Source organism: Rhamphochromis longiceps, linkage group LG6 (assembly GCF_057381845.1).
Source record: "Rhamphochromis longiceps isolate RC_006_pf linkage group LG6, R_longiceps_female_GT1.1, whole genome shotgun sequence".
NCBI lineage: Eukaryota > Metazoa > Chordata > Actinopteri > Cichliformes > Cichlidae > Rhamphochromis > Rhamphochromis longiceps.
Window position 1 is genome coordinate 42,840,143 of NC_140562.1, and position 19,871 is coordinate 42,860,013.

The 19,871-nt window shown below is 43.6% G+C and overlaps 1 protein-coding gene across 2 annotated transcripts; it reads right to left on the bottom strand.

The window, feature by feature from the left end:
• Nucleotides 1-2,055: 2,055 nt before the first annotated feature.
• ppp1r12c (protein phosphatase 1, regulatory subunit 12C) lies at nt 2,056-17,017 on the bottom strand. 2 transcript variants are annotated; one of them, XM_085410833.1, is made up of 20 exons: nt 16,694-17,017; nt 14,784-14,958; nt 14,562-14,692; nt 14,111-14,229; nt 12,869-13,028; nt 12,584-12,728; nt 12,425-12,499; nt 12,266-12,339; nt 12,046-12,158; nt 11,888-11,952; nt 11,335-11,465; nt 11,169-11,256; nt 10,802-10,919; nt 8,388-8,506; nt 7,703-7,746; nt 6,231-6,267; nt 5,931-6,044; nt 5,548-5,598; nt 4,657-4,707; nt 2,056-3,236 (listed from the first exon to the last, which is right to left on the bottom strand). In XM_085410833.1, exons 1-20 carry the CDS (start codon nt 16,882-16,884, stop codon nt 3,150-3,152), a joined length of 2,088 nt encoding a protein of 695 aa, XP_085266959.1. In that variant the 5' UTR covers nt 16,885-17,017; the 3' UTR covers nt 2,056-3,149. The 2 variants fall into 2 exon arrangements, with proteins under 2 accessions (XP_085266959.1, XP_085266961.1); XM_085410835.1 differs by having other exon boundaries at nt 5,940-6,044; nt 16,694-17,016.
• Nucleotides 17,018-19,871: the final 2,854 nt, after the last annotated feature.

Here is a 19,871-nt window from a genome sequence, read left to right on the forward strand (position 1 = left end):
CCTGGCCTCTGACGTTCTGGTGTTTTGCAAATAAAGCTTTTTGCTGTATTACACTGTGAATAAATTCCACTCAGGCTATGAAAGTGATGACTTTCACAGCCTGAATGGAGCTGCAGGTAAGGCAAAGTAGCATTTCAAAACAAATGTATTTTACTAAAATTATTTATCTGTAGTCCTTACAAAGTGATGCTGATTACTTGTGTATGCACTGTCTGCTCGGATCAGCTGGGTTTGTAGCGTTTCAAAGTTGCAGAGCGCCCTCTGGTGGACAAACTGTTTGGTGAATGGTGTTTCTCCTGCCTCTTCAGTTTTGATTTGTTGGTCATTATAAGTGCTGCCACAGATATATTAGTAAATGGCTAATATCAGCCGATACATGCCCCCCACTGATAGAGCAGACTAATTATTGCATTTATTTCTATTACTACTATTATTTAAACAGCTGTAATGAATATGGGATAAATAAAATTGCAGCAGAGCCCAGTACTGTCGGAGATTTGTTCCTGTCAAAAGAGTCAGGATAAGAGCAGCAATTCTCAAACTGTTTAAAAATTGGACAATTTGGATCTGGAAAGTCCATCCAACACAGAAGTGGTTTAAATCGCCATTCTTCTTAATGTCCACCAGGGTCGGGGAGGGGGGTGGCGGGTGTATCTGTGGCTACACAAACACTTATGGGACTATAAATGTGTCAGATTGACCATGTCTACAAGTCAGCACTGCTAAATTATGTAATCATCTCAGATTAATCTATACAATCTGATTTCTTTTTGCACAAATGGAACAAAGCAGTCTTACATTTTGTTTTTAAAATATGTGCACTGAAGAACATATCCTGGTCAAAAAAAGCCTCCAAGGTCCCTCAAAGTGATACTGCAGGCCAAGGTAATGCCATCAGAGTAAGAATCTGGTTATTTCTAGGGCCGAGGACAATAGCCTCAGTTTTATCTGATTTTAGAAGCAGAAAATTTGAGGTCATCCGGGTCTTTATGTCTGCAAGAAATTCCTGCAGGTTCAGGTGTTCGGTTTCATTTACTCCTGCTCATCCTGAGCACCCTCTGCTGGACACTAAATGAACTGCAAACAACGGGCTCTCTATCGCCCTCTGGTGGACAAACAGTGTAAGGACCTTTCCATATCAAATAACAGATCCTCGTATTCTCGGGACTTCTTGTCGAGAGGGGACTCTGCAGCTGTGGAACAAAAATGTCGATATTTTATTTTTATTATTATTTTTTCCATCCAATTTTAGTCTAAAGTGCTCAAATCAAAGGCAACTGGACTTCTTTTAGGTTCTTGAAGACATTTCACCTCTCATCTGATGGAGTGTCCCATCCATTTAACCTCTAGTGAGGTTGTAACCTTTGAGCTGATGCTGACACGCCTGAACACGTCAGGACATGTTCATGAGTCTCTGCCCTGCCCTACAATCAGGTGAGTTCTGGTCACGCAGGCAGGTGATGGTTAAAACACTTAGGAATGTATCTCTCTGCTTTTATAGGCCGCTGACAGTTGGTGGTGTAGGCCTCCACCTCTGCTCTGCCATGTTGAACCCACCTCCAAGGTAGAGCCCCCACCCTCATCAGCATTTAAACACTGAAGAAGCCTTTCAGATGAGTGATGAAGCATCTTCAAGCACTTACAGATCGAAAGGGAAACGGTCCCATTTTTAACTTTGTAGGTTAACGTGTAGAAAAACACGTTCCCGAGAGTCTCAGGAATTTCACTGCGTCTTTTAAGTTCAGGCATGAAGTGAGCTGCCTCCTGAACTTCTGTTGTGGTATAATTACACTCACAAGGTCTAATTATCGTTTGAAAACAGGCGCCATGGAGGGGGTGTCTCCTGTAAATCCTTAACTGAGCAATCAGGATGCTTTAGCAGAATTCTAATGATTTATGGGCAAAATCAGATCCACTGGACCCGAGAGCCGTTTAAGAGTTTTGAAATATTATTAAGAAGTTGAGAGTGAAAACTTAAATAAAATGTGGGCCTCGATGTTTTATTCACATGTAATGTGGGATTGCTCTTTATCAACAAAAACAAACAACAGATACTTCAACATTTAAGCCCATACTGTATTTTATACTCAACAGTGTACACTGCCAAAGCAAAATAGAAATATTACTTACAAATGCATATCGAAAGGCACGGCATCAAAATACAATATAACATGCATTTGTTGTGGTTGGTTTTATCTTTAAAATTGAAGTAAACATTCAAAAACTGACCCATCCGGCCTTCCTGTTGGACAACGGCCGTCTGTCACATGGTGAATACTTAGCTGGGGGTGGGGCTTTCACAAGCATCCAGTCAAAAATGGCAAAATAGAACTACGAGTAAAGAACAGTTAAGTTGGAGCATGCGTCCTCCGCCTCCTGAAATACCTGTGTGACAAATATTTTCTGTAAACGTCCCTCTGAACATGAGCTGTGCCTGACGTCCATGATTAGCACCCAAAACTCTCCTGAAGCTGCGACTACACCTTTACATCATGTCCTCAGGACGGCCGGCCCCTGAACATAAATGTTTCACATACATCCAGAGGAGCCGGGAGATGTGCGAATTTGGTCCATCTTCTACAGCAGCCAGCTAAAAACAGAAAGCATCGGCCCAAGACTCGTCCTGAGAAACAACACTGACCGCTTGAGGTTTTCCCCCCAAAAGGACATTAAAAAACAACCGGGGCTGGTTTTTGGCACGTTGACGTTATTTGTGACCACCCCGCACACCTGACTGGCTCTTATGCAAATCTTTCACCCCGTCTAAAAACACACTGAGCTCTCACTGTGCATGGCTTTAAGTCTCTTAATACAAAGTTTCACCAGAGCGAAGCACATTAAAATATTTAATTTCTTTTTTTTTAAAAAATACAACAATAAAAACTTATTTAAAAAAAAAATGTGGGAGTGGGAAGCAGGGACATCCTGTCCGTCCACAGGAGGTGAAGTTCAGCTTGGTTTACAGTAGATCTGCCAAAACATAAAAGGCCCAAACACAGACAATAACCCTGAAAATGACGTTACTCCAGTTACTGTTGAAAGTTGTGCAGTGTGTGTCTCTTCCTCGTTTGTGTCGTCCGTGCTGGACAAAAAAATACATCCTGTAATACTTGTTACGTCCATGGAGGTGAATATTTTCTGTCACAGGTTCATCTCGAGAGTTTGCTAATGACTCGAATCAGAGCGGCGTTCTCATCCTTGAGCCTCTGGTTGTCAGCTCGGAGGTCCCCGAGAACCTGCAGACACATCAGGAGACATCGCTTTAGCCTCAACGCTCTTAGAAAGACGAACTCTGCCTTAAAGAGACAAAACACAGCTGGCCTGATGCACTTCCAATCTACAGGGCATTTCACACGTCTACTGCAGAGATTTACAGCTACTGTAAACAGATTTTTGTAGCCCGTCTTAAACCTCCTTTCATTCTTTAATAAAGACTCAGCGAATCATTAGTTTCATTAAGCGGCAATAAGTTGTTACGTTACCTTTTTCTATCCTTCTAAGCTCCTTCTTTCCCTATTGATTTATCCGGCTGGACATCTGGGCTCCTGGATTGTTTACGTGACCTTAGAAAAATCTGAATCTGTAATCTGAACCACCACAGCCGTGTCACAGTTCAGGACACGAGGGTCCTCGCGGGTCACATGAGTTCAATCATTACGGGAAACTGTGGAGCTCTGCAGAATTTGCTGAGACTGCACAAACACAAGCTTCGACCTCTGGGCTGAAAACGTACGTGTCGAGGTCACAAAACGCTCACAATAGCCAGCGTTACATCAGGAATAATCACGTTTGCAGCCTGCAATAAAAAAAAGGCTTCGGTCTTTACGGATAGGTTCCCTCACCCTCGCCAGCTGGGGTCACCGAACTGAACTTCTCGGACTCGTTTGCGTCTTTTGGAGCATTTTTAATGGGATTATCTAACAAATCACATGTTTGCTGACTGATATCTAGAGTTTTATCAGTGTGCTACTCAGCACTAATTAGCAGGTATCCACGTCTGCCTGTTTCACACACGTGAATGCAGCCCGCCAGCTCCGCCCTGCCACCCAAAACAGGGCGGCTACTTCCATCTTCTGATGTAGGTCATTGTAAGAAACGTTTTAGTGGCGACTCCTTCATCCTGCAGAAACGTGTGTGTTATCACATCTGCATTACAAACTGGTCTCACCAGATCTTACAGAGCACAAGAATTCAGCTCCCACCTGCCTACATTACTGACTACACAAGCACGCGTGCCACTCAGTAATGTAGGCAGACGTGACGCATTTTGGGACAAACTTAACTGACTAAAAATACCAGCGTTAGTTTACTGGTTTTATTTTTGTGGGGTTAAAAAAAAAAAAAGAAGTTTATTTTGTTTTCATTGAGCTTTTCATTTACTATCCAGTGAACGCCATTTCTCAGAGGCTCACGCCAAACTTCATACAGCCGCACAAACACATCTCAGTCTCAATAAACTGATGTATCGAAGGATTAAAAGCTTCTAGCTTTCTAGAAGCTTCTGAGGTCACGGCGTATGACAGAATAACTGAGCGTGTCACTGCCCACACAGCTCACTGCTTTCGTTTCGATTTGTGTGTCGCAGCCCTAAAGTGGTTCCTATTCTGCTCTCGTTTGTTATCAGTCGGCTTTCAGCTCTGAAGTGAACATCTGTACCTTCAGCTCGTCTTCCAGTTCCCCTGCTTTCCTCTGGAGCTTCAGCTTCTCCTGTGAACAAGAACAGCGGCACATCAAACTGGCTGAAGCAGCCGGAGCAAATGTGTGTGAAACTGAGGTTTCAACCGGGGTTTCACGCACTGCAGAGCCTGCAGAGCTGTTAATGTGCCCCCACACTCTGACCTCATATTTGATCACAACTTCCAAGATAGCTATGAACACAGAAAATACTCAGCCCCCACAGTTTTAACAGGAAATAAAGGCTTAGTTTCATTAGCGTCCCCGTCAGTCACAAATAAGTCTCAAACAACACACTTTAGGAGGGGACAGAAACTGAAAGGTCTCACACTTCAGATGCTTCGGTATCTGAGAACTCAGGAAATGTTCATGTTGACAGAGAAATAAACAGAAAAGGCCGCCAGCATGGAGAGAAGTGAGTGAGTGAGTGGAGAACCTTTCCTGAAGACTCCTTAAAGATATTTTGCAGATGTATCTACAGTTGTCTTGGGTGGCTCGAGACTTTTGCACAGCACCGTAGGTGGCGAGCCTGCATATCTAGACTGACAACATCTAGGAGGCGGATGTGATGTGCCAAGACATGCAGCTTGATGATTTTGTTCCCTGTTGAAAGCTCAAAGCTCTTCTAAAACATTCTGTAAGCACAGACGGGAGGCGCTCTTCCTATTTTATACCTTTTGTGTTTTATTATCCTTTGTTACTGCACCATGTCCATTTTTGTTACGCTCGATTTAATGAATTTATTTTTTTTAAGCTTCTGATGGTGTGAATTCTTGAAAAAGATTTTGATCTCAGGGGATTTTCCCAGCTAAAAAAACAAACAAAACAAAAAGCCAACACCAGCCAACCGCAAACAAGCAAAAAACAACTTACATATCTCTCCAGCTCCAGCAGGGCCGGCCGGTCTGTGCTGCTCTCCTGACTCTGCCACACACAGAAATGATGATTTTATTCAGGTGCACGGATGTAATGTGAGAGCTGATGACAAACTAACAAAATAAAATGTTGCTCTTTTAGCTCGATGTTTTACTCTTGGGCTCTAGAATAGCTTTGCATGATTCACAGCTCAAATAATCTTCATCTTATATTCTGGATGTTCCTGTCATTTAGAGCATCGGCGTCTCGCTGTGACTTTGAAGCCTAGTTCTGGTTTCCTCTGCTTACTTTGGCTGACACGATGGCAAAGCCCAGAGAGCACGTCCCTGTTTTTAAATAACACCTCACACGCTGCTTAAATGTCAGAGGCATCAGCAAACCTGCCCAACCTGTCGGCGTCTCTCCAGCTCCACTTTGTTTTGGCTGAGCTGCAGCTCCATCTCCTGCAGCTTCTCCTTCAGAGACACATTCTCCTGCAGCATCTTGAAGTACAGCTGAAGGGAAACACAACACATTAGTGAAGGATTTGCAAGAAAATACAAGTGTGTGTTTGTTTCAGGTGACCAGGTGGAAACAGTTGGTTGAGGTTTCAGTCTGTGGTCCTGGATTTAGTGAGCTACATATCGGTTTCAGCCTTGAGGCTGGTTTTCTGGTGTGTGTGGTGAAGGTCGGCTACGTACCGGTCTATAATCAGATGCATCTGACAGCTGACTCCCACTGCAGAGACACATAAGAGAGATCCCTCCATGATATCAAAACACATCACAAATCGTATGGACCTTGTTCTCTGAATGCAGGAACACAATCGAGTAAATCAGAGGAGAAACCAAAGAAAGAAAGAGGCAAGTCTTAGATGGTCTGGACTCGTGGATGTAGAGGCAAAGATGGCGCTGCGAAGCAAGAGAAGCAAACCAAAGAGAAGATTCGTGGAAGCGAAGGAGGACAGAGGAGAAGCCAAGTGAACGGACCAGATGATCACTCCAAAAGGGAGCCGCCGAACGAAGGAGGAACGAAGTTTTGCGACACTGCTGCACTCATGATTTGTGCCTTTCAGTGAATTTGTCTGTTTTTAAATGGTTAATAAACAGTGCTGGGTGTACGTGACGCGATCGTTTCTCAGGACAAGCCAGACAAGGTTTAAAGACCGCTCCCCTAACAACAGGTTCTATGGCATGTCTGAAATCACTAAAATATGAAGAAAAGCAAACCCCCACAAATAAACAAGCAAAAAAAGAAATTATTTTCCATCTGCTTTTCTACTAAGGCGTGCGTCGGTAACCTTCCCTATCAAAAGAGCCATTTTTGCTCCTCCTACCAAACAACGGGAGGAAAAAAGCAGCGCACACGGTGACGGGCGACCAATCATCAAAAAGGGAAAAGAAGCAGAACCAGCAAAAGTCAGGGGAATAAAATGACAAAAGCAGGAAAATGACAGCTTTGTGTAAAATTTCTAAGATCTGACCTCAATATTTATACGCTCTAATCATTTACTCATATTCAGAGCAAGATGCAGATCAACAAGATTGTATGAACAACAAAAAAAAAGGGTAAAGAAAAGGATGCACATGCACTTCAAATATTAATCTGCTAATTTTAGCGTTCGTTAAAGAGGCAGCGGTGAGGACTTTATTTCAGGTAAGGCTCACTTGACAATCCTGCTGGCTGTGTCACATCACAGTGGCGTAATTTCTTTTATCTCATTTATAATTATTTAGGCGCAGCATCGAGGAATGTGTCACACCGGGCGAATTATTCCCTCCCGCCTCAAACAGGCGTCGCTGTAAAACTAATGAGTCTAGAAAAGATCGTATTCTCTCTGCCTAATCCTCCTCCTAAATGACATCCATCATTTAATCTTGTTCACACTGAACAAATCTGCTCCTGGACGGGTGTGAACGCGTTGTTTGGAGAACCAAAACATTTCAGGATCTCACCAAATCATCAACAATTCAAACCAGCAGAAATGCCAGTTCACAGTCAGAGAATACAGCTCATTACATCTGAAATGCAGACATTTATTTCAGACATCAGGATCAAAAGCGGGAAAAAAATATAGAGATGCATGAAATAAATGTACAGAAAACAAATTATTTCATTTGCACGTGTGTGAAATAAAAGAAATGCATGACACACAAGAATGAATGAGACTCACAGGGTTGTACTGTTGTTATCATCTGGATGAACGTTGTCCTCGTTCTGCAAAACAAGATATTCACAGTTAAGACTTCAACAACCGACTCAAATATCCATCTTGTTTCATATAAATGAGATTCGAATGCAAACATTCACACATTACAGCAGCAGGATGTTTATTTCTTTTATTAAAAACAGCCTGCTTCCCCGAAGCTGCTGTTTCTGACACAACAGGAAGTAGCCCAGATGTGCTCATGACTCGAGGCAGTTGCCTCATTCGCTCACTGCTCTAAACCCTTATCAGCTCGCCTGGTCGTCGCATTTATCTTGAGCTACCGAGCTGCAGGTTTTCGATGCGCTAATACACGATCTATCGCTATCACGCAGTCTCCTCTATTTAAGCGTCTCTGAGCTTTTGTGCTGGAATATCTTGTCTTCAAGACACTCAGGATGGGGCGCACAGTGCCAGGTTATAAAAGTCAACAGGTGGCCGGCCGAAGCGCCACAAAGACCGTGGCGCACACCTGACGATGTGACGTCAAACTCACATGATGTCTACAGTACAGGATCTAAAATGGCTTTGCTCACTGTTTGTTTATGTCTTGAGTTACACAATGACTCATAAGGTTGCCCTCTCACCAACTTCAGTGCTGTGGAAAACAGGAAGGAAGACTGGGAAATTACTTTATCTGCACCGCTCTCACCTCTTCCCCCGGCTTAACGACGCCGGTGGAGCGTCTTTCCCTCCTCACTCTCCGCCTGTCCTTTGCTTGCAGACGCTTGTCTCCCTCCGGCTCCTCCTGCTTCACCTGTGGGTCTGTGTCTGAAACACAAGGAGGTCAACAGAAAACGCTCGTGAGGCGTGTGGAGTTCAGGCAGAGGCATCGTAGCGATGCATAAACGTAGATTCGTTTCCAAATTAAACTTGGCGCCATAGCCGCCTTATCTTTGCCTCCTGGCTTCATCTCAGATCACTGCACGTCGAGGCTTGTGAGGAATGAGTTCAGACAACACAAACTGCTGGTTTGGGCTTTGAACTGAATGTTCTTGCAACTTAACTTTAAAAACTGATTTTGCTTCATCATATCAGATGGTGAACTGCACCAAAACCCCCCACAAAACACGGGTGGAGCGTGCTGAGTGATAAAAGTACGATAAATGGGTCAGATGGTTTCTACCGCAGCTCAATGAGTTTGAGTATGCAGTAGCCGCCCTATCTACCCATAGAAACACAGCACAAGCAGCACTAGCCTTCGCAGTATGTGAGAAACCATCATTTCCTTTAAGACGCTGCCCTTAAGAGCACTCCACCCAAAAGCTGCCTCATATGTCACTTATATTGTGGGAGTCTTACTGTAAACAGAGGCGATGTAAGACTTCCAGCCACACAAACAGCAAACGCGTATGGTGGGTTTCGCCATGCTCAGGTAGTTTCCAAGTATTTCACTTTGAGTTTTTTAAGGAGTCTTTAAATATTTTAAAGATATTTTAACCAATAAATCAGGACTCAGCGGTGGGACTGCTGAGTCTGGCTGATTTTCCCTGTAACTCGTTGCGTTCGGTGCACCTCTGTGCTGCTTGTTGTCCTAAATGAACTGCTCCCTGGAAACCCTGTAACATATGGTACAAGCTACACCCTCCCACAGGCTCCAACCTGACCCACTGGATGGCCTTTGAAAAATGTGAAAATTGAAAATAATGACACAAATGTTAGACTGACTGTATTTTTGCCATTACTTTTATTAACTATTGTTATTATTAAATTAAACTGAGAAGCTCCTGCTGTTTCGTTGTTGTTTGTCTTTCCAGTGAATGGGTCCGTGGGTACAAACAAACAAACGTTTTCTGTTAGTTAAAACTATTTTTTTGTGTTGGTTTTATTGTAAACAGGATAGAGTCTGAGTGTTGAGACTTTTTCCTGCAACCTTTAGCACACAGTGCCCACGCTGATGCGCTTCTTTTATTTCCTGCAACACCATTTCTTTATAATGTGTATAAACTGAAATGCATTTTTGCAAATCGCATTTATTTTTCTTAAGCAATTAAATGTGTAACTAAACCTGTTAACACTAAAAGAAGATGACACAAGTTGCAGATGTTTGTATACAGTAGCTTTACTGGTATGACCTACTTAAGCTCAAACTAGGGTCATACGTGGCCTGCGGTCTAAAATTAGTTTTACACCCCTAACCGAACAGTCGTAGCTGGACTTCTGACCTGATTTTCAGTTTTTCTCAGACTCATATTCATCTTTGACTACAGACTGCATATTAAAGATGGACACAGCCACCGTGATGTCACAGTTGTGAAGTCGCGAGCCTGGCATTTTGAATCTGGGTGTGATCATGGCGACATATATCTGACCGTGCCGTACATGCAGGTGCAGAGAACAGACATCCTACTCCAGAATCCGAGCTATCGGTTGCTTCACCTGCATAACACGCATACCTGAATGCTTAAACAATCCTGAGGAGGGACGCCGGCAGGAAAGCAGCAGTTGGAAAAAGACTAATGCTGAAAAGTCAGCAAGATTCTTACATTTGAAGTGACAAGTTAACAGCTGTTCTTACACTTTGGGTATTAAATATTCATATGATGATTCTACGTTTAAGTTTTAAAAGTTAACTGATCTGACAGATTAGATGCAATGACTGTATCTGCTGAAAAAGAGGAAGCGAAAGCACTGCCAGAAATATTCAGACAGGACGAGCAGACACAAGTCGGACTCACTAAGAAACTTGTGACTGACCCAATAAAGTCGTCTATGTTAAAGTTTACAGAAGTCAAGTGATAAATGGTTTCATGTTCCCCATACGCTTTCATACAACGTGGCTTCTTTTTACAACCAAATGAGGCGCCCCCTGTTGGCGATTCGTAAAAACACAGGATTAAGTCACGTCCCCTTTCAGGCTGTATACACACCAGCTCCCTCGGTTTTAACAGAACTTGGAAGATAATTCTGACATTGCTGATCGCAGATGTGCCGCACTTCTTTGGTTTAATTCCTTTTTAAACTTTGGTGCTACACAGACACACAACAATAACTTTTATAGTGAAAATTATGAAATTCTTCTGAATTTATCCAGTTTTTGGGTTCTTAGCTGTCTGTGTCACTCACCTCTTTCTGCAGTCGTGATGGTGACGAGGGGGCTGACCGGCTGGATGGTTCGAGGTGAAGAATCGCCAGATTTAGCCACACACTTCTCAGCTTCTTTGAGGTCCGTTAGAGTCACACCCTGCATGCACAGAGCACAAACAAAACCGCCAAGAGGAATTAAAAACATTGCAGTACACTGCTGCTAACTCAGCACTGGTGCAGCAGTGTGATGCTCTTAAAATCATCCTAGTAAATTATTCACTCTTCCCCAAACTGTGTTCAAATGTTTAATTATCACGGGCGTCTGCACGCTTTTTACAGGGACTGTTAACAAAAAAAATAACAAAAAACTGAATAGCATGTACTGAATCTGGATAAGAAGTATTACCTGTGTGGGGCGGCGAGTCTGCCGCAACAGCTTAGAGCGAGCTTTCCTCTGAGACTCGGACTCTTCGTCTCTCGCTGGGGCCTGGAATCTAAACACACAAACGACTTCCCTCATCAGACACTTTTCAAAGCATTTTCACTGTTAGTAAAGTGTTTGTTTCTCTTACTTGCGCCTGTCAGCGTTGGGAGCGTTGGGACTATCTGCGGCAGCGTCCTTCGTCTGAGGGGTGGGTTGTACTCTGGCAGTGCGGCTCGCCTTGTCCTGCTCCTTCTCCTCCTCTTGTTTATTTGTTGGTGTCTGGATCACATAGGAGAGAAGAAAAAAGGACAACGGATTATATGTCACCATTTCAGAATCAGATTTATGACCCGAGTGAAAAAATAAAAAACGCTAATATCAGCATGTGTTGAAATGTATTCTTTGTTTTTTTACTTGGCATGCTTATCCTTCATTTGGGGGGGGGGGGGGGACCCAGCCTCAGGTATGAATCAGAGAAACTGCATTCTTTTGCACTCCAGCCTTGCATGCTGCTGCTTGCTCAGCACAAGCTTCAGCTTTGAATAAGTAGTTTCAATAAACTAGTTTTGGGCTCATTTAAAAGCAGTAGCACAACTCTTTACTGCAACATGTTTTATCATATCTGATCACATGCGCTACACACCATTACCTAACACCTGCTGAAAATGAAACATCCTGTAAGATAAACTCTGATTTTTTACCTTGTCGGCCGGAGTGACAGCAGACGTCGCACTCTCTGTATCGGGACTGGAGACAGTTGAGCTTTCTGCACAAAAACAGGAATCGGCATCATTCACTACAATCAGCACACTGATGCTGATTTACAGAGCATGCAGTACTCATGACCAGGGAGGTTTACCGGGGCTGCTCTCTTTCTCCTCGCTCAGGTCCAAGCCTCCTGAAATGCCCCGCTCCTTAGACTGGTCTTGTAAAGTCATCTTTTCTCTGCTGCTCATCCTGCACACCGAGCTCCTGCAGGTACAATAAGGGAGACACAAGTCACGTGGCAATTTGTAACTTTTGCTTTGAAACGAAAGAATTTTTATTTAATTCTGGATAAGAAACAGATGATTATTAACCTCCGCCGCTTGTTTTGTGCATTCGTAGCGTTGGACCCCGGTTGCCTGTCCAATACTGACCTCTCATTAAGCCACTATGAAAGAAAAAGAGAGGCACAATCAAGAAACCCAAACTACCAGATTACATAAATGCACAATATGAGGTAAAGACAAACTTACATTGGCTTGTTTTTGAGATAATTCCTCCAGGAGCTCTGAAACGCTTTCATCAGCAACATCAAATGGGGTCTGACCCTAAAAGTATTCAAGCAAACTGTTAAAGAGGCTGACTAGATGAATTCGATGCAGGAAGATAAGTTTTCTTTATCCGGGACTCACCCCTTTGCTGCGAGCTTCCATATTGCACAGCTGTTCAGCCAGGATGCGACAGGCCTCCCCCTGACCCCAGTGAGCTGCAGCATGGAGGGGTGTCCAGCCATCAAAGTCCACAGCTGACACATCCAGCCCGCACTGACAGAGTATCCTGGAACAGCAAAGGAAGATATAAAGTCAAACTACTGAATAGAAGAAGAGCACAGTCCAGACAAACACCTACCCTCACTTAAAATCTGATTTTAAGCTTAATGTCAAAGATCTACAACACAATAAGTCAGAAATGTTTACTTCAGGGCCTCGAGGTAGCCTTTGGCTGCAGCCACGTGCAGCGGGGTGGCTCCAGTCTTTGGGTGTCGCACGTCAGCAGGCAGGCCCTCAGTCAGCCACGTGCGGGCGTCTGCCATGATTTGCTCCTCCTCCCGACGTTTAGCTGACTCCACGTCCACACCTGAATAAACACACAATGTCAAATTAACGTGTTTCCTGTTTTTTTTATGAATTTCTGTCTAAAGATTGGAGGACTTGTCATCCTAGCGTCTTAGCTCTAAAGCTAAATCCTCAAGTGTCCAGCCTATAACTTTGAAATTAAGTCCCATTACCATCTAGGATGAACGCCATCCGCATACACGCATCACACACATGTACAAAAAAGGCAACCACCGAGAAACAAAGTTTCCAGTTTTTTCACATTTTAGCCAGCACCACTAACAGAAACATGTATGGGCCATAACTGGGCCAAGTCAAGTTTGAATGCAGTTGCAGCTGTTAAAGTTCCATTGATGAGAAATAAGTTGATTAAAGTTTCAGACACACAAACATACAAGTCACCCTCCAATAAAAAGCACAAATCATAACCATTCAACTTTGTCCTTTAAAAGCTGCCACTTTGTACTGTGAAACTCAGCTTCCTGCTACATGCGGAGCTCTCCCAGGAAAGAAACATCACTGGATCTCCTCCGCTTTGCTGAATAAAAACATTTTAACTTTAGCTTCACTTTGCGGAGCCGAATTTGGTGACTGGGGAAGATGGAGCGTGATGAAAATCATGCTCAGCACTGCACTTCAGATCTTTTGTGGGAAATGTTCTCCCTCTGAGAGTTTCAGAAGAACTAATGCTGTAAGTGTGATAGTAGTGGATGAATTAATAATGTCAGGAGAGCTTAATTGATGAAAATGCTTCTGGTTGCGCTCCTGACCTGATACACTGACTTATTTTTTCTGAAGACCCCTGTTTGGTCACTGGATTGTAGCTGCAGAAACAACATCTGTGACCAGCAACATTCCTTAACATGAAGATGAGGTCACCTCCAGCCCGTTGATGGAGATGACCTTAGTTGTCAACATGGTGCTACTCAGTACATAAACTGTCACAAAATGTATGCCACGCAAAATCCTGATCACAAAGCTCACTAATGGCACCTGCTGCATGCACATGACCGTGTCTCACACCGTTTGGATGCAAAAGGAACAGCTCCAGAACTTTGATTGCACAAAGAAACGCCTTCCAACTACACACAGAAAAAGACTTACCGTGTCTCCGAGTGTAACTCTGAAGTAGGGACTCAGTGGTTTCATCCAGAGCAATGTCCGCAGGAACATCACCATCACAGTTCACAGCAGTGAGAGAAGCACCTTCCTGCAGGAGGAACCTGACAAAACAAACATGGAGGTAGAGACGATTCATTTAACCTCAGAAGGCCAACACAATGACCTTTAAACAGACGACTTCTGGTCATGTTATCGGTGTTTGTGGCGCATGCACATTGGAACAAAACACTTAGTCACTGAAATGACACTGAAATGATAAAATGGAAAAAAGTTTTCTTTCTCTAAATGTGAGCTGTGTGTGTGCTGGCACAGCCCACTCATGCTTCATCCGCCAAACATGATAACAATGTTTGTATTGTTGACTGCAGAAAGACTGGCACTGAAGCTACACACACACAGAAGCAAAGCTGCTGTGTTCTGCTATTGTACACACTCTGTGATGTCAGCGTGGCCGCAGGAGGCAGCAACATGTAGCGCCGTCCATCCCTCATTGTCAACCTGGTTCACACTGGCACCCAGCTCCAAAAGGAAGGTCACAATTTCTATGCTGCCGTCTATGCAGGCCTGTGTCAGAGGAGAGGAAAAAAAAAATTACGAAACTGCACAATTTTTTATTCACGAGCCAATAAAACCTCAGGGGGAGAAACTGCTTCACCTGGTGTAGAGCAGTGATCCCGTCTGCATTGGAGCAGTTAATAATTGCTGCTGTATCCTCGCCATTCCTTCTTTTAGTCTGTTTGGCCTCCTCCAAAATCACCTTGGCCTCCTCCGTGTCTCCGCTGGCACAGGCTGCGAGAAACTCAGCAGCAATATCAAATTTCACCTTTTTCCTGAAAACAGAGGAGACAGGCAGCTGCATGAATTCACTATTCAGCTCTTATACACACCATACAGACCAAACTCACAATGAAATACACGCTGTAAGGGAAACTATGATCGTTTCAAGTAAACCGAAATGTGTAGGTGCAAACCGAAAAATGAAAGTTTTGATGTAGAACTGAATGAATGTAACTGAACACTGCAACAAAAGAGACCTCAACAACTGTGCTAGGTGGTGTAAACGCAGTGCACTGATCAACAGAAGGACACCACCTGTGTGAAACAAAATGTAGTGGGTGTTGATTGTACCGAGCTTTCTCATCAGGCCAAAATAAACTGTAAACTGTGCTGCTACTGTTATGGATTTGTGACTGGCTATATAAGCCATACGCAGCAACTTAAAACTGATGGCTTGTTGGGCCGATGCAGCTGGGAGTTTTTGATTTTTTACAATTTTACGATCTACAAGAACTAAAAGAGTTGATTGAATGACAAGGTATGTCATAATAAATGTGCGGAAGGGGCGAATATAGTGAAATTCTCACAGTGACGCATCTATAAAAATTTACAACCAAACCCAACTGAATACAAGTCCGTTGTATACTTTCAGGACCCACGCAAACTCTGACAGACCCTACAACTTATCCCTCACATCCTTGTAAGACTAACAGAGAAATACCCACTGAAAAACTTCCACAAGATTTCTTGGGGACTATTTTCAGGTGCGTATGAATAAAGTTATTGTCTGTATAGGCTTTTAGTCATCCAGATCAGGGTCATCTAAGGAGCTTGGAAAGAAAAGCGACTGGACTTCTTAAAGTTTCTTGAGAATGTTTCATCTCTCATCCGACAAGTGTCTTCAGTACTACAACACACAGCTGTAGGTCAAAACTGTGACACCTGATGGAGAGAAATAATCCTTTCTGATCTTGCATCACCGCTAAATCATTAATGGGAAACGCTGCAACTTGGGATGTGTTTCGTCTTACTACTTTATTTAATCTACGGTCTCTGTTATGTATTGCGGTATATCACAGATCTAATAATGTTTTATCAGAAACATTGTAACTAAACATCCCCCCCGCCAAATTTTTGATCCTTTTTTTCCAGGATCTTTTGACAATGGCAACACATTTGTATTATATCAGCCTCAATTTGTTAAACAAATGTGCCTTCAATAAACTGGCAAAGGCCTTTTTGTGTCTGTCATCATAAATACTGACCTTTGTTTCCATCGTCAATATTCATAATGTTGCATCATCTCAGACGGACAACTAGGCAATAACTACTCAAATACTATGATTAGCATTAGGCTCTTTAACTTGAAACTGGCTCATTAAAGGTCGTCTGGATAAAAACAACCACTGCAAATCGTATAAGTTATAGCAGGCTGGAAAACAACGAAAGGAATTATGATATATGCGCTTTAAAATAGGAGATTTTAGACCATCTCAGACCAGCAGTGGTGGGACTGATGGAAATAAAAACCTTCACCTAAGACACTTGGCTAGCTAGCTACCGCTCACAGCAAATTCCGGCCTCTGAAAGTATGCATGGCAACAAATAAACATTAAAATGTTAAATAAAGGACTGTAGAGCGGGCGTGTTTTCTGCTGTGGTGTGATTCTATTATCGAGCCCATCTACAGCCCAAACCCCCGCACAGCATTCCTCCCTCAGCCTATCGTCAGATGTTGGAGCTAAGCTAGCAGGCTGTTAGCCGGTTTGACAGGAGATGTTTCCTGACCGTCGCCTCTCGTCTCCTCCCCCAGATAGCGGCTGGTCCTTCGGCGGGTCGTCGAGCTCGGCCTCGGGCTCCCCTCCTCCGTTCCCGGCATCGCCCCGCCGCCTCAGCCTGGGCACATCTGAGGCTCTGTCGGTGGAGGAGCCGGCCCAGCGCTTCAGCTGCTCCCGCCGCTTGGTCCTCGCGTCTCCCATTTATGCGTCCGCGGAGGACCGTGTTTTTAAAAATAAAACACACACAGAGGCAGCAGCGGCGGACACTCCCTCCATGTGTATGCTTTCACTTCCTGGTTCTCTAGCTCCGGGCTCCGTTCTGCGTAGTAGAATGAGCCTTGGCTCGTGCCCGCGGGCACAAGGAGCGCGCAGAGCTGTGCAGGCCTGCCCCCGTGACGTCACCACCGCTGGTTTCGTTTGCAGCAGGCCCTGGAAAGGAAATACAGAAATAGTTTAATGCTTGGGAACTGTGCAAAGCTGCTGCTGAACTCCCTGACATTGTGGTTTCTCATAGTCCGTTTTAGCCTAATGCTTACTTAATAGTGAGAGGACAAATACTAGAAGCGCTAGAAACACTATGCATGTCACAATTCACACCATCTCAGTTCTATTTAAAAAGCACCAGTTTGTAAAAACCCACCTCAAAACACTCTTTCCAGCACTGTTAGGACCCAATCAGCCATCCCCTATGAGCAAGCACTCTGTGATGATCGGAAGGAAAAAGTCTCTTTTAACAGGAAGAGGCCTTTTGTATAACCAGGCTCAAAAAGGAGTTCATAGAGACAAAAACACAAGAACAAAATACAGAAATTACATACAAACACAGAGGAAGTAAAAAGAGGTGAGTGGAGAAGAAATAGAAATCTTGGCTAGCCCCCCCAACTATGAGCTTTATGTAAAGATTTAAGCCTGATTTTAAATTAGAGAGGCCCTGAATTCAAACCGGGACCACAGTAGAGGGGTCTGATAGCTGAAGGCTCTGCATTTTACGCTCTCTACTTTTAGAAACTCTAGAAACCAGAAGTAAGCCTACACTTTGAAAAGTGAAGGCAAGGCAAGTTTATTTATATAGCACAATTCAACAACAAGGTGATTCAAAGTGCTTTACAGAGACATTAAAAAACAAAAACAAATAAAAAGCATGATTTAAAATTGATTAAAAAAACAGTAGATAAAACCAGAACAGTAGATACAATCAGTAGTTAAAATGTAAGTTTTGAAATTTAAACTTAAAAGTGTGGATTTGGTGTTTTATTCAAATACAGCTGAGAACAGGTGAGTCTTCGCCTGGATTTAAATAAACTGAGTGTTTCAGCTGATCTGAGGCTTTCTGGGATTTTGTTCCAGATATATGGAGCATAAAAGCTGAATGCAGCTTCTCCGTGTCTGGTTCTGACTCTGGGAACTGATAAAAAACCGCATCCAGATGACCTGAGGGATCTGGAAGGTTCATACTGGGTCAGGAGTATTGTATTTTGTGTATTTTGTATTATGTATTTTGGTCCTAAACCATTCAGAGCTTTATAGACCAGCATCAGAACTTTAAAGTCTATCCTCTGACGGACAGGCAGCCAGTGTAAAGACCTCAGAGCTGGACTGATGTGGTCGACTTTTTTGGTCTTAGTGAGGACTCGAGCAGCAGATGTCTGACTGATTTTTTAGGCAGACCTGTAAAGATGCTGTTACAGTAATCAAGCCTACTAAAGATGAATGCATGGACTAGTTTTTCCAGGTCCTGTTGAGACATCAGATCTTTTATCCTTGATATATTCTTGAGGTGATAGTAAGCTGACTTTGTTATTGTCTTAATGTGTTTTTCTAAGTTTAGGTCTGCATCCGTCACTACACCCAAATTTCTCGCCTGGTTTGTGGTTTTTAGATCTATAGATTGAAGTTCTCTGGTGACCTGTAATCGTTTTTCTTTGGCGCCAAAGACTATTACCTAAGTTTTGTTTTTGTTTAGTTGGAGAAAATTGTGGCACAACCAGTCATTAATTTCCTCAATGCATTTACCAAGAGCCTGTACAGGGCCTTGGTCTCCTGGTGACATTGTGATATATATTTGTGTGTCATCTGCATAGCTGTGATAGTTTATTTTGTTGTTCTTTATAATCTGTGCCAGTGGGAGCATGTAGATGTTAAACAGAAGGGGCCCCAAGGTGGAACCTTGGGGAACTCCACATGTGATACTTGTCTGCTCAGATGTGAAGTTACCTATTGATACAAAGTATTTCCTGTTTTCTACGTATGTTTTGAACCAGTTTAGTACAGTTCCTGAAAGACCTGTCCAGTTCTCCAGTCGTTTGAGTAATATGTTGTGGTCAACTGTATCAAATGCTGCACTGAGATCCAGTAAAACTAGGACTGACATTTTTCCACTGTCTGTATTCAGACATATGTCATTAAACACTTTGGTCAGAGCAGTTTCAGTGCTGTGATTCTGTCTAAAACCTGACTGGAAGGCATCATAGCAGTTATTCTGTTTTAAGAAGTAACTGAGCTGTTCAGAAACTGCTTTTTCAATGATCTTACTTAACGACTTTTACTGCCGTTTTGACAAGCCATCGGGCAGCCTTCACACCTCCAACGGCCCCAACAATAGAGACACTTTGGACACTCATTCCCCCACCTCTCCCCCCTCCATAGAGCCATCACCACCTTCAAACACTTCACCTACAACACCCCCCTCCTCACCCCACACAAAAGAGGATTTCACACCACCTCCTCCCACCACAACTCTTCATATTCATGAAGCAGGTGTGAGGAAGCAGTTTAAGAGTCTGAATGCTCAAAAGCTCCCGGCCCAGACGGCGTGTCTCCTGCCACCCTCAGACACTGTGCAAACGAGCTGGCCCCAGTGTTTTCTGGCATTTTCAACTCCTCACTGCAGGCATGTCATGTGCCTGCCTGCTTCAAGTCCTCTACCATAATCCCTGTCCCCAAGAAACCTAGGATCACTGGACTAAATGACTACAGACCCGTGGCTCTGACATCTGTGGTCATGAAGTCATTTGAGCGCCTGGTTCTCTCCTATCTCAAGACCCTCACGGCCCCCCTCCTGGACCCCCTGCAGTTTGCATACAGAGCCAACAGGTCTGTAGATGACGCCATCAACATGGCCCTACACTTCATCCTGCAGCATCTGGACTCCCCAGGAACCTACACCAGGATCCTGTTTGTGGACTTCA

What these genes read in the sequence shown, in the direction of transcription:
- ppp1r12c (XM_085410833.1), bottom strand. Translation starts at nt 16,884, where the DNA reads ATGGGAGACGCGAGGACCAAGCGGCGGGAGCAGCTGAAGCGCTGGGCC. An exon ending in TCGTTAAGCCGGGGGAAGAG is followed by an intron (nt 7,747 to 8,387) that starts GTGAGAGCGGTG and finishes CTTGTTTTGCAG; the next exon opens with AACGAGGACAACGTTCATCC. An exon ending in GACGCCGACAGGTTGGGCAG is followed by an intron (nt 5,599 to 5,930) that starts GTTTGCTGATGC and finishes TGTGTGTGGCAG; the next exon opens with AGTCAGGAGAGCAGCACAGA.